This window comes from Elgaria multicarinata, chromosome 5 (genome assembly GCF_023053635.1).
Source record: "Elgaria multicarinata webbii isolate HBS135686 ecotype San Diego chromosome 5, rElgMul1.1.pri, whole genome shotgun sequence".
Classification (NCBI taxonomy): domain Eukaryota; kingdom Metazoa; phylum Chordata; class Lepidosauria; order Squamata; family Anguidae; genus Elgaria; species Elgaria multicarinata.
The window spans coordinates 67,096,596-67,120,682 of record NC_086175.1 but is presented as its reverse complement, the minus strand read 5'-3'; the positions used below and the strand labels follow the sequence as shown (position 1 = coordinate 67,120,682).

Sequence of the window (24,087 nt, the reverse complement as noted above, 5' to 3'; positions counted from 1 at the left end):
CTGCTATTTTGTAGACATTATAGGTGTTGTTATAAGGGGCGGGAGGAACCAACACTACTGGCATTATCCTTTGCTCAGCAAACCACCAGTTGGGGCAACACAAGAGCACAGAAGCTTCCCCATAAATTCTAGTTTGCTAAGCAACAGTCCAAACAATGGTGCTCTACTCTCCCTCCACTACAAAGCAGGTTCTTTGAAGAGACTTGGCCAGGAGCTAGCCCAAAAACATCCTCCACTTGCTCCCTGAAGCCAGTCCCTCTCCTGCCCAGCTTTAGGCCCGGTTTTGGTTTGTAATCCTGGCTGAAGACTAAAGAAAAGGAGTATTTATTTGACCCAGAACATTGGTGGGCTAAGCTTTCACTCATATATATAGTCCCAGAGTGCCAAGTGGGGAGTTGTGGTTATGAAGCTGCCTCCACCTCTTCTTTTTTTACCAAAAAGCTTTACAGTGAAATTATGGGTAACAAGCACACTTCTTCCCCTTTATTATCCTCCCCACACATGCTATCTCTTTCTTTAGGGAGTCAATTTTCACCTTTGAACATATGAGCTGCATTATACAGAGTAGGTCCATCTACCTCAGTATTGGCTACACTATCTGGCAGCATCTATCTAGAGGTGTTTCCTACTCTTACCTCTGGTAGCTACCAGGGACCATACCTGGGGAAGTTCTTCGTACAGACAATATGTTCTGCCACTGAGCAATGGCCCCCTCCCCTTCCTTTTAGTTGTACCATAGGCCTGATGGAGATCTCACAATCTTCTAGGTGGCCTATGGAGTGGAAAGATGGGGGCTGTATTGCCACAGCAGGCACCTGGACTTGAAGGGTAGCCCCCACCCCACAGGCACATCAATTGGCAGACATCCCTCAAGAAAGCTTCATGGTTCATTTGTGACCCACCACCAAATAGACAGCCTTGCAGCCAGTTCACCCAAGGACTGCAAGCAGGGGCAACAAATGGAAGTTCTGCTAGCTATCTTCAAGGGTCCAACAAGCAGGGCTGCATGCTGGACACCAAGATCCCACCAAATGCAATCCCAAAATGACCAAGGACTAGATCATGTCTTGCCTTCCATGTGGAGAACTAATCCACTAAAAGTTCCAAGTTGTTGACAACATGAGGGGATAGCAGGCGGTTCAGGGATACGCAGTTGTAACTATTGTGGTTGTATGGGCACTCTTATTATTTGGCAGAGCTCCAACCACCACACCCGACCTCAGGGGCCTTTAGTCTCTGGGTATGGAGATCCCCAGCAGGATAATGGTTGTACTAGCTGCATTTGGGACAAGAGTGCAGCAGCTGTTGCTATACAGCGAGATCCACAAGCCACCACTAATATTCCAACCATGCAGCACACTGGTGCAAATGCAATGATCATCCCCCAAAAGCAACTACAGGCATGATGATGCACTATGAAGCAACGTATGCAGGTTTGGTGCTTAGCCCTTTCAAGACTTGCTACTTGTCTATCCCAGGCTAACCCAAACCAATGTTCACCCCCTACTGCTTTAAATATGGCTTTACTTTCAACAGCAGCAAAAACACACTGCATAGTGAAAGTTAGTGAAACACAGAAAAGCAGACATCCAAGCAGCTGAAATACCTCTATACCATGATTGCATGTTAGCAATGGCATTAATAGGCTAAAACAAACAGCTTCCTATTCAATAAACCTGACAGTACTTAAAGGATTTTTCTAGCTGTAGATTCTGCCAACCATGCTTCACAAGTATGCACCATCATATACAAGCCTTTTGCCAAGCTTAAGAGTTACCTTGTATTTTTAAATGATGATTAGGATGTTGGTATCTTCTGCCCCACCACCTCAAAGTTTCGTATTACATTGAGCAAGCACATACCCATGTGTAGACAGGTATTTGATGAAGCTTGCTTTCCTTTGACACCAAACTGCCTTTATTTACCCAAATAATGTACACAAAAACACACTACGAAGTGTGCATTTCAACATTTTATTTTATTAAAATTGAGAGTAATGCACAGCACATGCAGTGCTAGCATCTAAACTAATACAATAAGCAATTACTAAACCTACAGTGACCCGACGTTCAAATCTTTTACACTCAGCAAGTTTAAATCCATTCGTTGCATATGATTGAATCCTTATCTGAACTGAAAAATATTGCTGGCTGTAAAACTTGCTAAAATGCTGTTGCTGAATGTACAAGTCACTGATTATGCCAATACAACAAAGAACCACATGTTTGAGGATTGCAATGTGCCAGACATTCACTGGAAAAAAAACCACACAACTAAACAAAAACTCACGCAACAAACATCTGAGAATCTGGACACTTCACATCAGTGTTTTGAAGTGTTTCATTAATATCTTAAGACAAGTGTATCAAAACCTTGGCATGTTTAATTTTAAAGTTGCCAATTTTTGTTTTACTATCAGAAAGTTATGGCTACACTGCCAATGCCGGGTCTGCTTAATTTGACTTAAGAGTTTAATATGACTTAAACATTAAAAGCTCACACTACCCCGAAATATATAATTTCACGCATACGGTGACATTCAACATTCAAGTGCCAGTGTTTTTGTACTGTCTTTTGGTCAAGTTTCTTTAAACTTTCAAAGAATCACTTTTAGGCTTACAAAAATAAATATTTGTCAAAAATGTTCAATAAATATTACACAAAACTAGCAGCAAAAAGTATCTAGAAATCTGTCGTGTGCAAAGTTTTCTTCCCAACCATTATTCCCATGGTCCCAGTTTTAGAATCTAGTTCCTTCTCCTTAGACAAGCTGCGTTCAGTCTCCCAAGAGACAAAATAAGATTGGAAGTTAAGGACACGCACACAAGACATATAAAATTCTCTGAATGTGCAATAAAAGAAGTATTTTGTAAAAAGTTATGGGCAAAATGTACAAGGGCCTAAATCTAGACTAATTGAAATAGCACCATAACAAATGACCTCAAATACTGTCAAGTGCACCTACTTAAAAGTTTAGAACAAGGCACAATACACTTGAAAAGATCTATTGCACTTTAGGAGATTTTGCTGTTGTCCTATGCCACTTAGACTAAGAGTTGGTAATAGCTCTGGCCACAGACGTTAGCTCAGAGAAACTAAGTGGCAGAGGCATTTTACTGTTGGAAATACTTATCTTTGGCCAGATTCAGCATAACAGACTAAATACAATGGAAACCTATGCAACTAAAACTGACTAAAACTGCACTTGATAGCAGAATTGAAACCTTGTGCAGTTATGTACATTCCAACCTTTGTGTTCTCAGAATTTGTTACTCTTCTGGAGCCATTTTACAAGTCTACAGTAAGCCAGTTAACACTTCAACGCAGCTTGAACAGAGTAATGTGAATCTGCATTAAAATAAAGCCTGCTGCATAATTCTTCCTGTTCATTCCCCCTTGACCAAAAAACATCAACACTAGCATGCGTTAAGACCAAAAAAATCAGTTAGGTCCTTAAAAAGTGGACCCATCACTGTTGTGGTCAGCCATTCTACCATTTCAATTTTATATGGCAGGCAATTTTTGAAAAGTCTAAGTAGATGAATTCTCCTAACAACTATTTCAAGTTCAGACCTTTAAACATTCCCTGTAATGTTCCGCCTCCATTTGGCTAGCTCACATTAATTATCTGCCTAAACACTGGAATTGCTGTGTTTACTTGCATTAACTTTTAAAACAGTGCATGTATGTATGCATCCATACATCACCTCATCATGACTGGAATGGCTTATTAAAGACTATCAGGTTCTAAGTACCTATCCAGGATAGAGTGAGCAAATCAACTTTAACTTTGTACAGTTTTGCCACATTAGAAACTAATTCCATTGATATGCTTCAAGATGTTTTATTTTTCAAATCTGAGTATCAAAGCCCTAATGCAGGCCACTGCACAAGTTTTTTTTTTGTAGTATAAAGTGGATGAATCAATGATTCCTGTAAGTTGTATCACACCTGCGTGCCAAGGTTTGATTTTTTTTTAAAGCCCAAGTTGAGTAATTTTGTCAAGACAATTGATAATCTTGGGCATTACTGAGCCAACAGGACATCAAAATAAAAAGTTGTCTAAAGTTAAAGGCACAGTACATTAACAAATGATCCTCAGTCACAAAATTATAAATACAGTCTGGGAGTGGGGGTGGGTGGGGGGACTTAATCCTGACTACAATGGAGTCTTTAAACCTTCGGAGTAGGGCTTCTGTTCCTGTCCTTCTTCTTGTGACCTTGAGCTCCCTTAAAAAAAATTCAGTGGAGAATCACAGCTGGTAATGTACTGCGAGTTCTTGAAGCTACACAAGGTATAGTCTGGCTAAGTTACATGTGGTTTCCATATTAGCTTGTTTGGTAAGAATCTGCAGCAAGCAGATCAGTTGCCCCACCAATCTACTCCCTGAGAGTTATAGTTTCCTCCATATCCATCACTGTTATAGAAGCCGCCATAGCCTCCACCTATTAAGACAAAAGGCAGGAACAGTTTATGACCAAGTGAATTTACCTTGATGAAGTTTTTTTTAAAAATGTTTAAGAGAAGCCACTTGTTTCACTATTACCTTCCTCTCATCTCCCTCCCACCCACCAGCAAAAACATCATATAAAAGATTCACCTCCAAATCCTCTGCTGCCTCCATGGCCGCCACCACCGCCTCCACCACCACCACCACTCCGTCCACTGCTTGGGCGGCTACTGCCAAAGCTACTGCTCCCAGTACTGCTACTTGTTCGATAATCTCTGGCACCGAATCCTCCACTGAAACGGCTAGAAAGAAAGAACAGTAATATAAGCAGGGGCTAAAAGCTATGCTTCTTCAAATATGCTTAGGGGCATGTCCTTGTAAGATGTGTTTTATTCTATTTGCTGCTTTCAGTAATATTTTTATTTATGTCAATTGCTCAATTTAAGCCACGCTTAAAAGTCCTAGAACTGAAACAAATGTTATAATGGATTTTTAAATAACTATCTGAGATACCTACAAATTGTTTAATAAAAAGGAAACCTCTTGAGATTATCAAAGTTTTCATCATTTGTATTTAAGAGTACTTTACGCCTGCCATTTTACTGTTGTGTGAGCTGTTACATGGTATGTACTTGACCAGCGATAATTTGATTTTAAACTGGTACTGGGAGATTCAGGCAGAGTTTACTATCATTTCCCCAGGGCTGCCAAGAGTGCAGTGCGTTCCTGGCCAGTGACCCCCTCAGGAGCACCTCCTCCCATATTCCATTTAATCAAAACAAAGGAAATTTGGGCTAACAACTACCCTTCTCATCCTTTACAATGCAGGAAGAGTAGAAACTTGTCTGCCACTAATATGGCAGTGAGAACAATACAGAAGAAAAATATTATACTGCTATAATGGAAGCAAGCTACTTTTGTAGTAAACTCTTGTTAATTCAAGTTACCCTTTAGACCGCCCACGACTGCTTCCACCCTTGTGATGCTGCTCATATGCCAAGTTTTCTAGCCAAGATGGTACTTCCTGTTTAGCTTCAACAAGTAGATCTAACAAGTCTTTTGTGATATTTATGTTCCTCTCATTGAAGAATGATGTAGCAAGACCTAAGGAAGATAGGCAGAGCATATTAAGTGAATAGCAATTTTCAGATGAGGAAACTATGTTCAAAATGCCTTAAAATAAAGATTTTGACTGTTTATATGCTGCTCTCTAAAAGCAACCACTTTTATACAACTGCAGTTGACCTATGAACAACGTTCAACTCATTTTGAATTGAAACATGTAATTTACTCCAAGTTTAAGGAGCTTAAGACCCTGTAAAGCAATGCCAGAAGACTTTCCCTGTGGCATGCGTTGGACGAAGGGAGGAATAAAATGCCCCCTTTTGAAGGTGCAATTCTTATAGTATGTCAAAATCTAAGGTATGTGAATTCACACATATGCCACCAAATTCATGCTGTAGTATGAAAGCTTATGACACACTCCACTTTTCAGGCCGAACGCTTCAAAAGGTTTCTGGGACACTAAAGCAACCAAAACTCATATAGCCTCCAAATTTGCAGAGTTCTTTCCTTCTATTCACTACCTTCAAGTTCTCTTGTTTTGCATTTCCAGAGAGATCTTCCATTTGGCTTTCCTATACTGTCATGTCAACCTGACAATTTCTGTGTAGAATGGTTCTAGCCTATGGCCCCTAGACACTGTCTAGAGGGCCGTAGGATCGTTTGGTGTTAACAGAGACCTGGCTCTGACCTCAGTTCCCAGAAACCACACTCCTTGACCCATCCAGTGTAGTTCTCCCCGCTTGGAAAAGGAGCATGTAGGGGAAAAGGGGAGGTAGGAGGAGACCACGGAAGATGTTGTATGCAGCTTCCTATCAGGTCTCCAGGCCCCTTCCCTTCTCTCCCCAAAGTTGCCCATCTAGGCAGAAATACAGGGCAGCAGGAACACGGAGAAGATTCCCACTGTGTTCCGGCCACCCTGCATAGGATAGTCTGCAGTCATCAATTATGGAGGCTGGCAGCTATCTGGATAGGATTGCACCCCTAGTCAGCCTTCATTACCAATTTGCTGCAGTTTTTTCCCCAGCCTCGATGAAGCTGGTGGAGATACTGGCACTAAAATGTACATTGTATGCTGCACACCCTAGAGTTTGACTACTGTGAAAATACCATTAAAGTTTTGATTAGAAGTCTTACCAAGATTTCCTACACGGCCGGTACGGCCAATGCGATGTACGTATTCTTCTATGTCACTTGGCAAATCAAAGTTTATGACATGTTTTACATTTGAAATATCCAATCCTCTTGCTGCTACCTAAAAGAAGAGTAAGTTTAATCATCAGTTCCAGAAGTTCAAACTATAGCAACATAAAGAGCCGAACACATGCATTTTCACAAAGAAATCTGCACTCACTGCAGTGGCAACCAAGATGGGACTTCTGCCTGAGCGAAACTGGTGCAGTGCTTCTTCTCTGTCTCGCTGAGAGCGATCACCATGGATACTTGTGCAAGCATATCCTTCATGGTACAGGAAATCCTCCAGAGAATCAGCCCCCTTTTTAGTCTCCACAAACACCAGAGTCAAGGAATCCTTGCCTATGTAAGCAAAGAATCTCATTAGTAAAGAATGCTACATCTGTCAATATAGCACCACCAAGTGGTACAAACTAGTATTTATGGTTGCAATAATAAAAAACAACAACAACTTTACTAGTCAAGCTAACTGCATGCAGATTTAAATAAAAATATATAGGAGAAAACAGGGAGGAAAAGTCTGAAGCTTTTCCTCCACCTAACATAGATTCTCATTACCTGAGCCATTAGAGTTGTGTTGGAATTCTCCCAAACAGTCTTTACCTGTGGCATTTAGGAGGTCAAGCAGAAATGACCGTTTGTCTAACTCTTCCACCCACACTACTTTCTGTGTGATGTTCTCAGATGTAGAGCCAACTCTGCCAACAGCCAGAAAAATATATTCTTCCAAGAAGTCACGAGCAAGCATCTAAAAAAACAATGAACACTTGATTCAGTGACCTGGTCTGCATAATCAAACAGCCTACCATATATATATTTTTAATCCACAATGGGCTGCTGTGTCTGCTTGCCAGGATTTACATATTCAACTCCCAGCTTATTATGCCATGTAAACCTAAGGACCCTGTGTTATGCAAAGGTTAAACAAGCCTCACATAACCCAATAGACCATGGGTTATGAGGGGTTGTTTAACCCTTGCATAGCCCACAGTCCCCAAGTTCAAATGGCACACCATGGGTGGTGAATATTAAAAATGGCTGCCCAGCCTGGTTTATTTAAGCCAGGGTGGGCTGTTTGATGGTGTGAACCAGCCCAGTATAAAAGACACCCAAATAATGAATCTACCCAATAAAATTACCTATTTCTACAAACTTCCACAAGTACACTAACTAGGGAAAAGTTTCTCGCCACATTTTGAACTGGAGTTCTTCAGGGTAGAAAGAAACTGTTCAAGCAGAACTCTTACTTCAGTTCTGGAAGTTTTGATTAGCTACCTACATCTTGACCACATACAGTTACTTCCTCTTTGAACATCACCACCTCTAGTGTGTTGAGTGTTTCACTGGAAGATGAACAACACTGCAAAACTTTGTAAGACTGAATACCTGGATTTCCTTTGGAAAAGTAGCACTGAACATCATAGTCTGACGGACACCCTTGGGTGGCATTGTGTCTTGCTCAACAATACGGCGAATTTGAGGTTCAAACCCCATGTCAAGCATACGATCAGCTTCATCCAATACCAAGTATCTGGAAGGTATTAAGAGATTACATCAAGACTTCATACTAATAAGCTGCAATCAAGACCATAGACTATTAATATTGCAAGATTCATCATGCATATATTGAACACCAAAGGCTATTCATATTGTAAGATTCATCATGCATATGCTTCAAGGTGGATTCCTGCATTGAGCAGGGGTTGGACTCGTTGGCCTAATAGGCCCCTTTCAACCCTACTATCCTATGATTCTATGAGCCATTTCACTTACTTGCAAAAGTCCAGTCCAATCTTTCCTCTCTCCATCATATCTACAAGACGACCTGGAGTTGCAACAAGCAAGTGGCAGCCACGCTCCAAGTCACGTATCTGCTGACCAATGTCAGCACCACCATATACAACACAAGGACGAACTTTGGAACGGTATGCAAACTATGGGAACAAAATTAAGAATGTTAACATCTGAGGTGCTTTTAGTATTCTGCTAGTAAGTTTCCAAAAACAGATAATAATTACCTTTCTGGCTTCTTCATAAATCTGCACTGCCAATTCTCTTGTGGGAGCCAAAACTAACGAGATTGGGTATTGCTTACGGCGTCCATACCTTCCATTTTCCTGCAACAATAAATACCTATTACCAGCTGGAAAATAAATTGCTATTGGAGAAATTACTCAACATAAACCTTCCACACAAAACACTTTTCTATCCTGCTCTTCCCAAAAAAGAGCTCGAAGAGGTTTAGATATGGTTTTGGGTGGTCTCCAATCCTGCACTGCTCAGGGTCACACCTCTTCACTTAAGCAGTAGAACCACATGCTGTGCCATTCTCTGTAGCTACTAACATCATGGCCATCCTAGCAAAGCAGTTATGTCAAGAACGTTGCCCACTGAAACTAGGTCAGAGATACTGATCATGTGACCCCTCGTCTTATCCTGGGCATTGGGGGGGGACGGACATATAGCGGACGCTTTTCCATACTGAAAAGGAAATCTGCCTACAACTGAAACTAGACTGTAGCTATTTCTGTGCTTGAACTGTTTTCCCATGGAAACCTATTTGATGGCACGATAAAAGAGTTTATGCATATGTTTATACCTATGTTCTCAAACAATAGTGGTTTATTCCCAGTTTCCTCACTTCTGTACTACACACACGACCAACAGTTTGAACTGGCAATGCAAACAAGTATACAGGTGAAGTACTTATTGGTGGGGTAAACCACAGAAGTGGTCTATATATTTTAGATATAAACTTGCCTTCATAGCTCTCAGGGCATCACCCGGGCCATCTGTATATATCTGACTCAATATGGGTAGAAGAAATGCAGCAGTTTTCCCAGAACCTAAAAGGAAAGACACGTTTTATCCTTGAGAGCAGTACAAAATGCACTCTTATTTCTTTAAAACAAACCCTAGTGTTACACGCATCTTCCGAAGAGGGATGCGATAGCTGTCCCAAGTTCAAATTAGTTTGGAGCAAGCACAAAGTATTTTTATTCCTAATACATAACACGCCTTGTCAAGTTAGTGGTGTCCAGGTCCTGCTAGTCACTGCCAGTAGCGGAATGGCGTATCCCTCATTTGCACAATATATGCACTCACACTTTCAGAGAACAGCATTTTCAGTCCATACTGACTTTGCCCCTCACCAGCTACATAGGTCAGTAGTACGTCAAAGAAAAACATTCTAAATAATCGATTACATGAATTATACAGCAGCTCTTTCATGATCACTAGCTTGAGATTTAGATCAATGTTCTTTCAAGGAAAACGTGCAGCTATAAAGCAAGTCCACAAGTTCAAGCAGTATAACAACTGCACCAACACCTATCAGTATACCTGTCTGGGCACAAGCCATCAAGTCTCTCTTGTCTTTGATGATAGGGATGGCATATTTTTGCACTGGAGTAGGCCGAGTGTAGCGGGTGAGTTCGATGTTCCCCATGATGATTTCCCCCATGTCAACATCGCTGAACTGCAAAGTATTTGAAGTTATTAAAAAGCAGCCTTGTAAATTAGTCAGAAAAAATTGCTAGTCTGTTTTTGTTGTTGTTTTTTACTCTAAGAGGGCCTGGCAGAGAATGGACAGACCACTGCATCCCTCCTTTGCCAAACCCTCTTAGGAGCAAGCAGCAGACCAGTAAAAAGTTGTACAGGGGGCTGGCACTTTCTTGCCTCCTCCAACAGCCCAATTGGCTCTTATGCTGATGTGCAGGTGGAAGCTTCCCCTCATCTACGGCGAACATGGGAATGCAGCAAACTGCTGGAGGGAGAGCGCTCCATGCTTCCCCTTCTCACCCCACTATGCTGGAACGAGGGACAATAGTCCAGTATTCCTCCAGTAGCCTGCTCTCTTCACCTGGATGAAATTCCTTGTTACTTATGGCAGCCAGGCAAGTTGGTAAAAACAAGACTATTAAAATGGAATAGGTGGTATAGAACACATTTTCTCAGAATATGCTTTGTTCAACTCGGTCTCCACTGTTCAAGCTAAAGTGTTGAGACTAATTAGCAAACCTGCTTGAAGGAGCATGCCATAAATAAGGCATCATTACAGGGAAGACTCCCACGCTGGATTCAGTATTAAAATTACAGCTTTGAGCCTAAGTGATGCAACATGTACCTGTATACAGATCTGCAATAGCCAAAGCTGTTAAAATGATTCACTAATTCTAAATGAGTTTTTGCCAGAGCCCTATATAAGCTATTCTCTTGTTCTCAATTCCTGAACTTACCAACATTGACATTGAATATAAGTTGTCTGGCAGATCAGATATGGGCTATTTTATATGATTAAGCCGGCTTTACTGCAACTCTAGGATCAAGAAACTATTTTTACTATGTAGGTTGTGCTCAGGACTAGTACTTTTTTTTTTACTGTTAATAAAGTTTAATGTTAAACAGATGTTCATATACATGGATCTTCTCTGGCATGATTCAAAATACAATACATTTATATGCCTACATTTTGAGTAAAGAGATTGAAAAATCCAAAAATATAACCCTCAACCAGAGAAGCTAATCTCAGTTTTGCTTAAAGGTGAGTAAATCGAAAATATATTTTGCCATAACAATTAAAAGAAATCTGGTATTTCTAATTCCAGTTACAGTTCTCACTCAGGAATGCTGGCATTTAAAGGGTAGAGTTGACTCGTGTTTTGAAGGAACACCAGTTCAGCAATACTAATTTAAGAATGCATAATATAGAACAGTATTACTCTTAATATTGTAGCAAAAGTGATGAACTAAATGCAGTATTAAACAGAGGAAATACTTACACTTTCAATGTGTGGAGGACAGTTGTTGCCTGTCGCCTCAACTGGAATGTCATCATATTTTTCAAAATTAATGCCAGTGTTCCCACCAGCAAACAGCTCCCTATAATGGAAACAGATAACATGATCACATAGCACTGGATACTTGATTTATAAATTGTCAGAGGCTGAAATGGTTGATACTCACTGTTCCATACGTTCACTTGGTGCAAGTGGTTTGGACCAGTCATCTTCATCACTTTTATCAGACCAACGGCTGTTTCCACCACGATCAAATCTGCCAAAGGCACTTCTATCACCACGACTGCTAATACCATCCAAGTCACTGCCTCTTCCACCACGTTCATCAAACCTAAACCACACAAGGTTATTTTGAGATCAGCCTTCATTACAATTTCTGTGATATGCGAAATACACTATTAAAGTTGCAAGCTTTCTAGGCAGTCTCAAAATATTCCTTGGCATGATTTTATCTCATTCCCACAGCTACCCATTTTCCCAAGTTTTTTGACTTCCCCTTGTAGAGGTTATATTATGCCAACTAATTCAATAGAATTACTTATGTACACTTGAGGTATGTAGATAAAATACCAGTCAAACGTGAAGCGGCACTCCAGACAAACAGGCTGCATTTAAGCCCATCTTGAGAACTGGGCTATCACTTATTTCCATCACAGCTCTCAGCATTGTGGTTAAGAGTATTAGAACAGCCGTTAATTTTACAAGGTGACGTTGGGCCAGTTATTCTCTGCCAACCTAGCCTAACACAGCTCTCTTGTGCTCTCTCTGTCTCACTCTCACACACTCACTCAGAAAAAGTCCTTGCCCGTAGCCCTTTAAAAACAGAGAAAGCAGAAGGCTGGAATAGCAACATCGTAATTTTTCCACCTGGAGAAGGCACTGCTGCTTATCTGCTTACTGAAGAGCTACTACTAGACTCAGGTGCTTGCCAAACTACAGAGCTGCTATAGATTGTAGTACCCCTGCCTTCCCACTGGAGCTTCCTTTCTCAAGGGGTAATAGAGGTTAATGTTAAAGGGCACACATAGTTCTGCTATGTGAATTCCAATTTTAGGAACTACAGTGAGCAGTTAGAACTTTCTTCATAAAAATGGATGAGTTGCAGGCAATGCAAGCCTAACGGTTACAAAACATCCTTTGAAAATTAGCTAAAAAGAACTTTACTGAGTTTAAAAAATGTTTTTTAAAAAACAGCCTCCAAGAGTTTTACCCAGGAACTTAATAGTTGTTTAATAATCACTTATCCATGTCCATATATAACCCGTATTGCTAATACTCAAGCAAGTTGTTCCAAGTAACCGAAGACTTCATACCATAACAACTTTTTAAAACAAAATAGTAATTCAGAACAAATACTATTAACACATTTTTTAAAAAAAACAAAAGGATGCTTTAACATATAACATTTTTGCAGTGTATGAACTCTTATCTCATGCTCTAAATCAGGTGTCTAACCTCAATTTCTCCCTATTAGTGATCAGAGTTAAATAGCTAGCTAAATTTCTATGGACTGTAAAATTAGAGTTTAAGAAGTGTTGCTTTGCTTTTTGTGTGTGTGTGTTTAACTGAGAAGGGAGCCAAGATTTTACCTTCCTCTTGAGCCATTACCACGTTCAACAAAGAAGCTTGATTTTCCTGATCCACGTTCACTTCTTGCACCAAAGCTACTGTATGCATCCTTGTCTCTGCCAGCATTCCATCCAGCATCAAATCCTAGAAATAAGGCAACAATTGATTAAATGCTTGTGTAGTGGCTTACTGTGAAGTCAGAGTCAACCTAAGAATCACAGGGATCACCATGAAGGTGCTTCAATAAGTAGCAGCCAGTTTTTCAACAGTAAACCTCTAATACTTTATCATACATTTTATTCAAGGCAAGACACTAGCAGGATCCAGTGTTGTACTGCCAATATCACAACGTGGCATAGACTTTAAATACCTGATACAAATTGGTCATGTAGTAAATGATATTCAACATGCAGCAACTGCTGATCTTCTCAAGCTGCAGTTAACCCAAAAGAGCAGTGTCTAGTAACTTCCAATGGATGACTCTGCATATCTTCATGCATATGGCATAGCACTAGTGTACAACCATTAGGCAACCCCTAGCAAACAGTTTCAACAATTTTAAATATAACCTTTTCACTCTAGTTTCAATTTGCAATTTGACTTGAGACAAAATTTGCAACATGGGCTGAAAATGGGATGTTTCCATTAATATGCCCACATGTACACTGAAGCCAGTATGATGAAATAGCAAGTGGTGAAAAAACTTGGAAAATGTTTGTGTTTGCTGACAAGCAAAATCTGCAGTTGGTGGTAACTGGAATAATTACTATGAAATAAGAAGCTACACTATTTTAAAGACACTCATATGGCTGTAGGCCAAGTTGTGGCCCTCCAAATGTTTTGACTTGCAACTTCCATCAGCCCTCACCAGCATAGCCAATGGCTGACAAGAGATGATGTACATTATAGGCAAAAACATCTGGAGGCCATAAGCTGCCCATCCCTTAGCTAAGATTTGGACAAAGTTCCGGCTCCAGAATTCAAAGGGATTATCTTGCAGTAGCTGTTGCTGTATCTAAGCTTAGATGATCCCCATTGAAATAGCTAACTAAAAGGAATGAACATCAATTCTGTAGCCTCTTCTAGGAAAAAGCAGTTCTATAAATGAATTCCAGAAGTACCATCAACTTGATGCTACTATACTCTGACCTAAGATCTCTAGAAAGGTCTTCATTTTGATCACTCCTATGAGCAGCAGCGGACACTAATTGTGTTGGATGAAAGGTGACAGGTCCCCACGCCCACCTCTGTCATCACGTCCAGATCCTCCTCTGGATCCAAACACACCGCGATCACGATCGTAGCCATTCATCCGGCTGTCACGATCATATCCATTCATATAGCCATTACCTCCACGAGAGTCCCAGCTGGGGGAATCTTTGGCAGAGAATAAAAGGTTAAACAATTAAAGGATAAAATGTCACTTGCGCTAGCAAATAGTTTTTGCAAGCTTCACAGCACCAGCGTGACTTTTGCTGCCAGAAATTTACATGAAGGGCATCTTCCTTAGGAAAAAGAAGGGCAGCCCTGGACCCAAGTTCTTGATCAGAAATGCAAGCTTTCACTTGAACAGGATGCTGCATTAGTGTTGACAAAAGCTGCAAACAAAGTTTACAGATAGTTATGCATTTTGTGAAGTCAAAAGTTTTCAAAGAAAGCAAATGCAATGGTTTGTATGTGTTATTAGTTTTGTGCACCAATATCTGCTGCCATGCTGTAAGCTGAAGCATGTCCTAAAGAAAGCTAGTCAAAACAGTTTGAAGCAGGCTTCAAGATCCTGAGCTAAACTCGGTAAAATATAGTATTTATTAAGCACACAGCTATTAATGGCATAATTATAGTAGGCAGAGTTATGTGTATTGTTTGGATTCCAAATCCAGTTTCCTAGCAAAAGCAACTTACAGAACACAGAACTGAAGTTTACAGTTATCACTATAAATGTCGTAGGATGTTTGAAAGAGTGGATTTGCTTAATGGGTTCAAAACTTATGACAGAATTCCATGGCTGTGGGCATGTAAGGCTGTTGCTGGCAACACAACGTTCTGACATCTTAAAGGCTAACTAATATGAGGGCATATGCTTCCATGGGCCATCACATGCAATATACAAGACTAGAGATGAAGGGCTGGAAAAACGAAATAGAACTATCATTGAAGAAACAAGTTCTTTCCTATTCCCTCAAGCCTTTTCCCACCCCCATAAATGAAAGAAAAGCAAGTTTGGGGGAACTGCCTCCAGGACTGATCCAGTGGGTTGGATAACATCAAGAGAACACCCTCTTCCCGTTTCAGCATCAGCCTTCAACCCACCCATCTACCCCCTCTCACTGCTTCTTTTCTGCATGAAAAAAGCGGCCCAGCTGGTGCTTGGAGGAACATTTCCTCTAAGCACCAATCAACTTGGGTGCCTCCTTCATATACCAATCCCTGTAGACATATACAACTCAAATCCAATTCTGTAAGGCTAGATTTAGGGGAGTTGGAAACTATTTGAAAGAGGGGAGGGAGGTTGTTAGACACAGTTATTGGATAGTCACCTCATAGGATTACAGAGCTTTTTGGTACTTTTTTCTGTTTTTGTATAATGCTATCTGGAAACTATGCCCAAAGAGCAAATATTTTTGATTACTGTGATATTCCTGCCTATTTTTCCAACAGGCAAAAATCAATGTGTGTTTGATACTCTAGAGCAGTGGTTCCCAATTGGGGGTCCGCATAACCCACCCAGAGGGTCCGTGGCACTGTTCACATATTAGCTCTGCAAGGTCCGCATTGTAATAAAAGAAAATCTCCCATGCTCCGTTTGCTTCGACGGTGACGTCATGTGTGATAGCACCTGCGTGATTTAGCAACTAGCTTCAGAGATTACTTCCCTGCACCTAATCCTGAAAACTCATGAATAAGGAATCCTTTTGAATGTGGTGATGTACAACTAACAACTCTATCTGCAGAAGAGCAAGATGCACTTGTTGACGTGACATGTGATGGTTCACTGAAATCATTTTTCAAAGAATATAGACTGGACCAATTCTGGGTGAAGGTTTTTCCTGATTATAAGAAGTTAGGTGAAAACGTTTTGAAACATCTAGTTCCCTTTTGTTCCACATATCTTTGTGAACAAACATTTTCAACATTTTGTTATGTGAAGAACAAGCATAGAAATTGGCTCGATGTTGATCCAGATTTGAGATTAAAAGTAGGAAATATTGAACTGGATGTGGAAGGGATTGTTCGGGACAAAAAGAGGCATGATTTCTCCCATCACATTTAGGTTTAGTAGCTGCTAGACATGTCATAATTTGTTCAATTGTAAACTAGACGTTAGTAAAATTAAACTCATCTTTATATTCCTAACTAAATCACTGTCATTTTTGCGTGGTAATATCACAAATTTTATGGTCTGTTTTTTAGTACACCTAAAATCCTTTGCTTATTAGGGGCTACCCCTTATTTTCTCCAAAAAATTGCTTCGCACAGGTAACTACCATAGAGATAACAAATTTTTCAAAAGTAGGGGTCCATGGTTTGGCATTTGAAAAACAAGGGGTCCGCAGTACTTAGCTAATTGGGAACCACTGCTCTAGAGCAGCAGCTCCATCTCAAATACTGCGTGTTTGAGTAAACCAAAGGCATTTATCTTTTTAAAAGCACTGAAACTAGCAATACCACAGTGGCCTCGTTCAGACAACACGCTAAACCATGCTGCTTAACCACAAAATGGTTAAGGGAATTCCCTTAACCATTTTGTGGTTAAGCTGCATGGTTTAGCGTGTTGTCTGAACCAGGCCTGTATGTACTAGTTTATACATAATGCATTATTATTTATTTAAATCAGTAAAGTTAGAACCAATAAATGAAATACTGCATATATTTCAGTTTGGGATTTAAAAGTGGTTCTCTCTCCATCACAACACCATTTCTGAAAATTAGATCTGAGCATCTAATCAAGTTGACTCTGCTCCATGGAAGCATAATGCATCCATTAGTCTTTAAGGTGCCACAGAACAGTAGTTTTTAAAAATCTGTCACTAGTTCTACTAGATACTCTTAATGAAGTAATTCCATGGCCCCTAGATCTTTCACAATTTCTGACCTGTAAGCAGCTAAAATACTTATAGCCAATAATATGATTATAATCTGGTCTTGAAAAATTCCGCACATTAATTTAACATGTGATTTTATAGCAGTTGTATGAACATGCTTGGGGAAAGTTTGTACAAACCTTTATGGAAGGAGAGAATTTTTGGAATAAAAAAAACCTATGTGTGCTACCATCATTGCTCTACAAAAATTTTTTTTTGCATTTTTAAAAGTTACCCAAAATTTACAATGCTAAATCCAAGCAATGTGGCATCTGTCATCCTCACACTACCAACAAGGTTTCTGTGCTATTTGGCTTTAGCATATAGCTATAAAAATATCAAAATGTGAGCCATGGCAAATTTGTCAAGAAACTAAGATTAATAAGGCTTGGACTAGTTTCAAGTGCTTTGTTGGCCAGCTAATCTGATATTTAAATACCAGGCTTCCTAAAAAATGGTTTCTGGCACTTACCAGTACTGAACAGGTCTAACACAGAAGAATTGTTAGAGCCACAAAGAGTGAAACTTTTAAGCGTGTCCAGGTAGAACTGAAGTTGTGGTTTCTCTTATGTCTACTTTATCTTAAACACGCTAAGCCAGTATTCAGATCAATCCTCTAAAAGTTAAATTGTAGGCAAAGAAGACTATATGCTTGAAGGAAAAGCTCACACTGTTAGTTGACTGCAAAGTACTGCTATGCAGTATGCTTAAATGCATGCTCCCAAATGCCAAACTTTAAGATCACTCCATCCTGACACCAACTTACAGCTTCTTGGTGGTGGCATCGAATTGGAATAGTAGTTTGCTGCATAGTTATAGGCATTGCCTGCTGCAAAAGAGCCATGAAAACTCACAGCATTATGATTCAGTTCTACTGCTTAAACAAAATCTCAGCATGTAAGTACTATGAAATTTCTTCAACCAATAAAGTTTTTACTCAAGCAGCACATCAGTGTGAAGATCACTACTCCATATAGATTTCTACAAACGCACCAGTGAGACTAACCACATTTGGGGAAGACAGAAAAACAAAAACTGTCCTATGGCCAGGATGGGTGAGACCCAATCCCTCTGCCAAACCCTCTCGCTTGGGCAAAGCACTTGGGGGACAGGAGTGCTTCTGGGGGCAGGCTGGGACCCTCAGAACCACTGAGAAATTCCCACTAGTTCCAAACATGTCCCAGCCTACATTGAAGCTAAACCTTTTCCTCAGGGAAGAGTAGTGTACTTCACTGACCTGGTGATAAGCCACACTCCAAATTGGCAAGAATCTCTATGGCTGCTTCAAAGTGCTTTCACCAAGACCCAGATGAGCAAATGTCCCTCAGGGAAGGGCAGTGTAAGGATCTGTCTTCTCACCTTGCAGTATGCTTCTGGCACAAGACAGGCTGTTCCTCTGCCTCCACTCAGATTATATTATTTATTTATTTATTATTTATTTAGAATATTTATATACCGCTCCCCATTGAAAAATTTCGGAGCGGTGTACAAGGTAAAATGAAAATAAAAACAGAATAAAACAGTTAAAACAAAATTTAAAAAGAAGCAAAAATAAAAATTGTCATAGAGGAGTACATTTGCCACCTATGCTTGCTGAAACCTAGTCTTTAAGCCAGCTTTCCAAAACATGGTGCCCTCCAGATATTTGGGACAACTCCCATTGGCATGGCCAATGGTCACAGATAATGGGAGATGTTACAATACTCTCATGAGGGGGAAGAACTCTTTTTTCATACATGCATGCCAGAGGAAGGGGTGGTTAAAGCAACCAAAGGAGTCACTAAAAGAAACCTACCAACATTTGAGGACTCTTGCTACTAGCCCACAACCAAAAGGCAATTTTTTAAAAAAATTAAGCATTTGAAAAGTTTTTTTTTAAAAAATATTTAATTCAAGATTTAAGCTTGAATTAAAGTCTTAGGATGTAGGTGAATGTGACTGGCACACTTAGTAGCCAGGGAAACAACTGGGGAGTTCCCTGCCACTAATCAACAGCTATACTAAAGGTGAGCAATACAGTGGATACAGTCAACTTCTCCTACTGGACAGTAAATTCCAGATTGAACATGTATGTTCAATGGTAGTTTAGGGTTTGCTACACTTTCAACAATGACAGTGGTATTTAAACATAAAACTTATATGACAGCAAGATTTGTACATTCCTTCTCCCTCCTAAACACATTTCTAATTGATTCACTAAACTATGGAGAGGATCCACAGCTCAGTGAAGCCCACATGCTTTGAAAGCATAAGGTTCTATCTGTATAATCTTCACTTAAAGTATCTCTGGCAGAAAAGCAGGAGAAAGATGTCTATGAGCTGCTGCAAGGCAAACAAGGCAGCTGCATGTTTGCATCACAAACGCTTTACAGTTACCCTCTTCAAATAAGACCATTAAAAGGTCAAATATCTTAGTAGATTAATACCTGGCTTTTAATCATGAAGCTGTAATGCAAGTAAAGAGTGTTCTACCTGCCCAAGTCAGTCTATAAACAAGAACACATTTGAGTATCAGGGTAAGGCAACTTGCCAGCAGGTCATCAATCAGGGCAGTGGAGAGAACAGAAAATGAGGAGAAGGATTTGCCCTTGACCATAACTTTCATTCAAGACGTTTCCCTCTAAGTTTAGGTGGTGACCAAGGTACTATTAACTACTAGAAAACAGCTATTTATTTTACTCTTTCTCAAAATGAACTCCCCTGGCAAGTTCTTGATTAATTCCATCTCCGACTGTCAGGTATGTCTTCCCATATTAGACTGAGTGGTTGACTATTCAAAAGGAGAAATCAGCTAACTTCTGCTGCTCCACTGCAAGCAGTCTTCCTTTGTAACATTGCAGTTATTTGAGTAACTTTGCTGCTCAAGCCAAAGACACTACCCATCAATCACCAACCTACTGTTACTTACCTAGGTATACCATATTGAACCTGAATCTTCTCTCCCCCTCCCACATTGTAGAAAGAGGGAGTCTAATTTTTGCAACAAATATCCCAAATGTTAGCATGCAACTTACCTGCACATTTTAAGAGCTTCCCATACTTCTACAAGTATAAGTGCACATATTTCTAAGCCCTAGTACAAGATCTCTATTCATATACCAACAAACATACCCTGCTTTGAAGCTTCTCTATTCCGCAAGTGAGGAGGAATGTACCGGCCTTCTGAAAGTTACAGAAGAAGTGCTTATTAGTTTCAACAAACCTATAAGACCAAGATTCTATTCCACAAAAATTATTGCACTTTAAGGGGTTCATAATCTTTATATTTGACTTAAGCAATTCATGACTGAAACCAGGTGAGTGTAGCACCTACTTGCCCTCAAGACATATAAAAATATGGGGCACCCCTCCAGCATAGAAAGGACTATCATGTTATCACTCAAATGTGTTGCTGCCTCACTAAAACACATACATGTTCCATTTCAAGAAACAATGCTGAAGTATAGTGTACTCACTGAACCCTATTCATTCTATTATGCATGAAAAAAAATATGTAAAAGCAGTGTAACTTTGGAACTCACACCCCATTCCTACAATTAAAGAAGTTCCCAGTTTTATTAGCAATTTCTTTAATAACCAAGACATTTCTTTGAAAGACAAATTTCTTGCTAGATGAGAATCTCTGTATAATACTTAAATAAGAATGAAATTTAATTGTTCTAAGTTTCACAAAAAAGTGAGTTGTATCCAATGAGTCCAACTTAAGTCCAACTGATTTCAATACATCTACTTTAAGTAGTACTAACATTGTGTTCACATGATCCCATGTTATTTGCTGTCTCAAACATCAAAAGATGCTAAGCTTTTTATACTCATGTGCTGGACCAACACATTAACAATGAATGTTATCTACTAGTTTTAACCAGCTATTTCCATTCTGAATTATATACTTACTTGCTGTACCTCCTCCACTCTGAGAGTCTGAGGAATTCAAGTCTAGACCAGCAAACTTTAAAAAAAATAACACAAGAAAGTAGTCACTACTTCTATTCATACAAAGCGTTTAAATAACAACTGTCACAGTTAAAAGAAATATTGGGTCATTAATTACATTTGCATGCAAGTAAAAACAGTAGGTCTAAAGCAAATAAATCAGTTTTGTTTAGGTCATTTACGCTTGTTGTAGCAGGTACCTATCGCCTTGATTATCCAGATTAAAAAAAAGCCTAGCTTTCACATTTCTTCTCCCCCCACACACACACACACTACTTCCAGCACTCCATGACACCTTTACTCTGCAGATAATTTGGACTACAGCTCCCACAATCCATGACCATTGGTCATGCTGGCTGGGGCTGATGGGATCTGCAGCCCAAAACATCCACAGGGCTCCAGATTGCTTGCTCCTTGTAAAAAGCTACTCCTTGCAAAAAGCAATGCTGAAGACTGAAGTAGGCACACCAACTTTTTCTTAGAAACTGATGGGCAGCAGACGTACATCTCGATTTTATACAGAGAAGAGCACAGAGACACCAATGGCATAAAGAGAGACGGACCTTCTTTAAAACTTTTGTAAACCGCCCAGAGAGCTTCGGCTATAGGGCGGTATATAAATGTAATAAAGAAAGGAAAAACGCGCACGCACGCACTCAGCTGGACGGGCGAGGCCTGGACGCTGAGCAGCCTCCTCCGCCCCCCCCCCAAATGTTTATGGCCGCAGCAGCAACGCAGGCCAAGCTCTACTGCAGCGTGCGGCGGCCTGCGCTTTCACTGGCAACCGCGAATCCGGCAGCGTCACGTGTCTCCTCACTCTTCCCTTCCCCGGCCGGCTCCGTGACCTACTTCAAGAGCCGGCTTTAGCGTAACGCCGCTCGGAACACATCCGGCGCCACTCGCCCCAAGTAAGGCGACAAATTCACGGACTTGAAGGAAGAGGATGGAAAAACCACCCGGCCTCCCACCACCACCCCCTTGTTTCTGCCTCATGGGCCGCGAGGACAAAGGAGCCGGAAGCGCGCGCGCGCGAGAAGCAGAGAGAGTTGGAGGGGGGTGAAGAAAGGCGAGAGCAGCGGCAGCGCCGCTGTGGCTCCGGCTCCAGCTCCCCCTCCTCATTCCCCCCTCCCTCGCAAGGGGAACCGCGCACGCGCCTCCCCCGCCAGCCACCCCCTTTCTCGCTCTCTCCCGTTTCGTCATAGGCACAATGGCCGCCGTTGTCCCCCGCCCGCTGCTATTCTCAGCCGCCGCCACCAGGGGGCCCGGCAGATGTAGCAGCCGCCACAGCCGCACAAAGCCCCGGGAGCAGGCCAGGCCTTCTTCTTCACACGGCCCGGCGTCGCTTCACCCGAGCTGCCCTTCACTCGCTGGCTCCCCCCACCTGGCCCCTCTCTTGCCCCCTTCGCCCCCGCTTTCGCCCAGGAACGATTTCGGGCCCAACGAGGCGATGAGGAGGCCGCCACAAAAGGAACTGCGTCACAGTTAAATGCGCCACCAGAAAAACCGGGGCGAGGACGGGGGGGGGGGGAGAGAGGAATAAAAGAGTGTGTCAGAAGGCTAAGAATCGCATCAAGGATCCCGAGGAGGCCCAGAAGCCACACCGATCGGCCCCTGGGGGGGGAGGAGGGAGGGGGAGAAGAGAGCATCGCGCTATTCGAGGCCCACCCCACCTTCGCTTGCTTGGAGCCCCTTTACCTGCTGATCTAGACCGAGGGCATTTTCCACTGCCACATGACTCATAACGAGAGATCGTCTCGGGAGGTCCCGCTCCGCGTAGAGAAATTTGGATTCACCAGACGTAGAACTAGTCTTAGCTGCTGCAGCTCCTTCTCCTTCGTCTTGGAATCGCTTCTCTAACTGAAACCCCCCCAGTTCGGCCTGGGCCCTTATATATTCCTCCGCCCCCTCGCAGCCGCCGTGCTGACTTCAGCGCGCAAACCACGCCCCTTCTTCCTCCTCTCGATCCCCTCCCCCCACCTCTGCTTGCAGCAAAAGGTATCGCGGGGAGAACTCTCCGCTCCGCATAAAGAGGTGGGGGGAGGGCGAAGAAATCCCAAGGCTACCGCGAGAACTAGGCAGGCTGCGGACTCCTCCCGATTCGGGAGGCTCTAAATGCTATCGCGAGGTTTCTTTACACAATGTTTATAGCGCTATTCACGCGAGATTTCCCCCACCTGCTTGTCCCCCTCCCTCCTGTTTTCGTTTCGTAAAAACTTGGGCGAGTCAAACCCCCCTCCCTTTACTTCAAGATCTCGCGAGATTTATGGCCCAAGTAGTCTGGCGCTGCAACAGAAAGGGTCTCCCTAGGTCACGTGAACATCCCTCTTCGGTCTCGCCGCCATCTTAAGTTGTGTGCGGCTCTTGGCTACTGAAGTGGCGCAGCTTGGGGTCGGGAAAAGGGAGTCGTGGGGGGATTCCTGTATGGGGGGCTAAAGAGGTTAAGCCGCGGCCCATGTCCTAAGGATTGCGAGAAGCAGCATGAGTGACTGTGTCACGGCTGCATGGCATGACTCGCTTCTAGCCCGTGTGTGACCTAAAGAGAGGTAACCTGGCAACGGGTAGGGTGGGCAATAACCCCTCCCGCCGCCTTCTGGCGGCCCCACAGACGCGCCGAATAATTGGGGCGCGGTGGTCCTTGGCTCAGCACCTACTCCCTCCATTCCTTGTGACCCATAAACATCCCTTTACTATCTCGTCTCTTCTGGACCCCCACCGCTTTTACGGCCGCATTCCTCTGCCATCTTCATTTGCTTGATCGTCAAAAGAGATTCCTCTCTACGGAAGGGGTTACTCTCGGCAAGAAAGATAAAAACAGAGAAAACAGTTGAAGCACAGGGCTGATGCTTTCACTGTTGGATACATATTGGACCCGTATTCGCATTGATTCATAAAATAGGTGGTGCCTAGTAAACATAGGTACCGTGAAGAGGATATACAACACAACACCCTTGGGCATCAGAACAGCTATGGTTTCTCCCATCAGTAGGCCCATGTAAG

The 24,087-nt window shown here is 41.8% G+C and overlaps 1 protein-coding gene across 6 annotated transcripts; it reads right to left on the bottom strand.

Moving 5' to 3' along the window:
* Positions 1-1,959: 1,959 nt before the first annotated feature.
* On the bottom strand, positions 1,960-23,159 carry DDX3X (DEAD-box helicase 3 X-linked). Of its 6 annotated transcripts, none has more exons than XM_063126534.1 (19): positions 22,786-23,159; positions 21,052-21,106; positions 20,269-20,319; positions 17,924-17,986; positions 14,321-14,452; positions 13,096-13,219; positions 11,673-11,837; positions 11,489-11,588; positions 10,050-10,185; positions 9,468-9,553; positions 8,726-8,824; positions 8,481-8,641; positions 8,094-8,238; positions 7,266-7,455; positions 6,868-7,049; positions 6,651-6,768; positions 5,399-5,555; positions 4,602-4,753; positions 1,960-4,446 (listed from the first exon to the last, which is right to left on the bottom strand). In XM_063126534.1, exons 1-19 carry the CDS (start codon positions 22,828-22,830, stop codon positions 4,364-4,366), a joined length of 2,244 nt encoding a protein of 747 aa, XP_062982604.1. In that variant the 5' UTR covers positions 22,831-23,159; the 3' UTR covers positions 1,960-4,363. The 6 variants fall into 6 exon arrangements, with proteins under 6 accessions (XP_062982604.1, XP_062982605.1, XP_062982606.1 ...); XM_063126535.1 differs by having other exon boundaries at positions 7,311-7,455; XM_063126536.1 differs by lacking the exon at positions 17,924-17,986.
* Between the last annotated feature and the right edge of the window lie 928 nt (positions 23,160-24,087).

Excerpts from the sequence above, each read along its gene's own strand:
- DDX3X (XM_063126534.1), bottom strand. The coding sequence starts at position 22,830 with ATGAGTCATGTGGCAGTGGAAAATGCCCTCGGTCTAGATCAGCAG. Across the intron at positions 17,987-20,268 it reads TAGAGAAGCTTCAAAGCAGG|CAGGCAATGCCTATAACTAT; the intron begins GTATGTTTGTTG and ends GCTCTTTTGCAG. Across the intron at positions 8,825-9,467 it reads ATGCCCTGAGAGCTATGAAG|GAAAATGGAAGGTATGGACG; the intron begins GCAAGTTTATAT and ends TTATTGTTGCAG.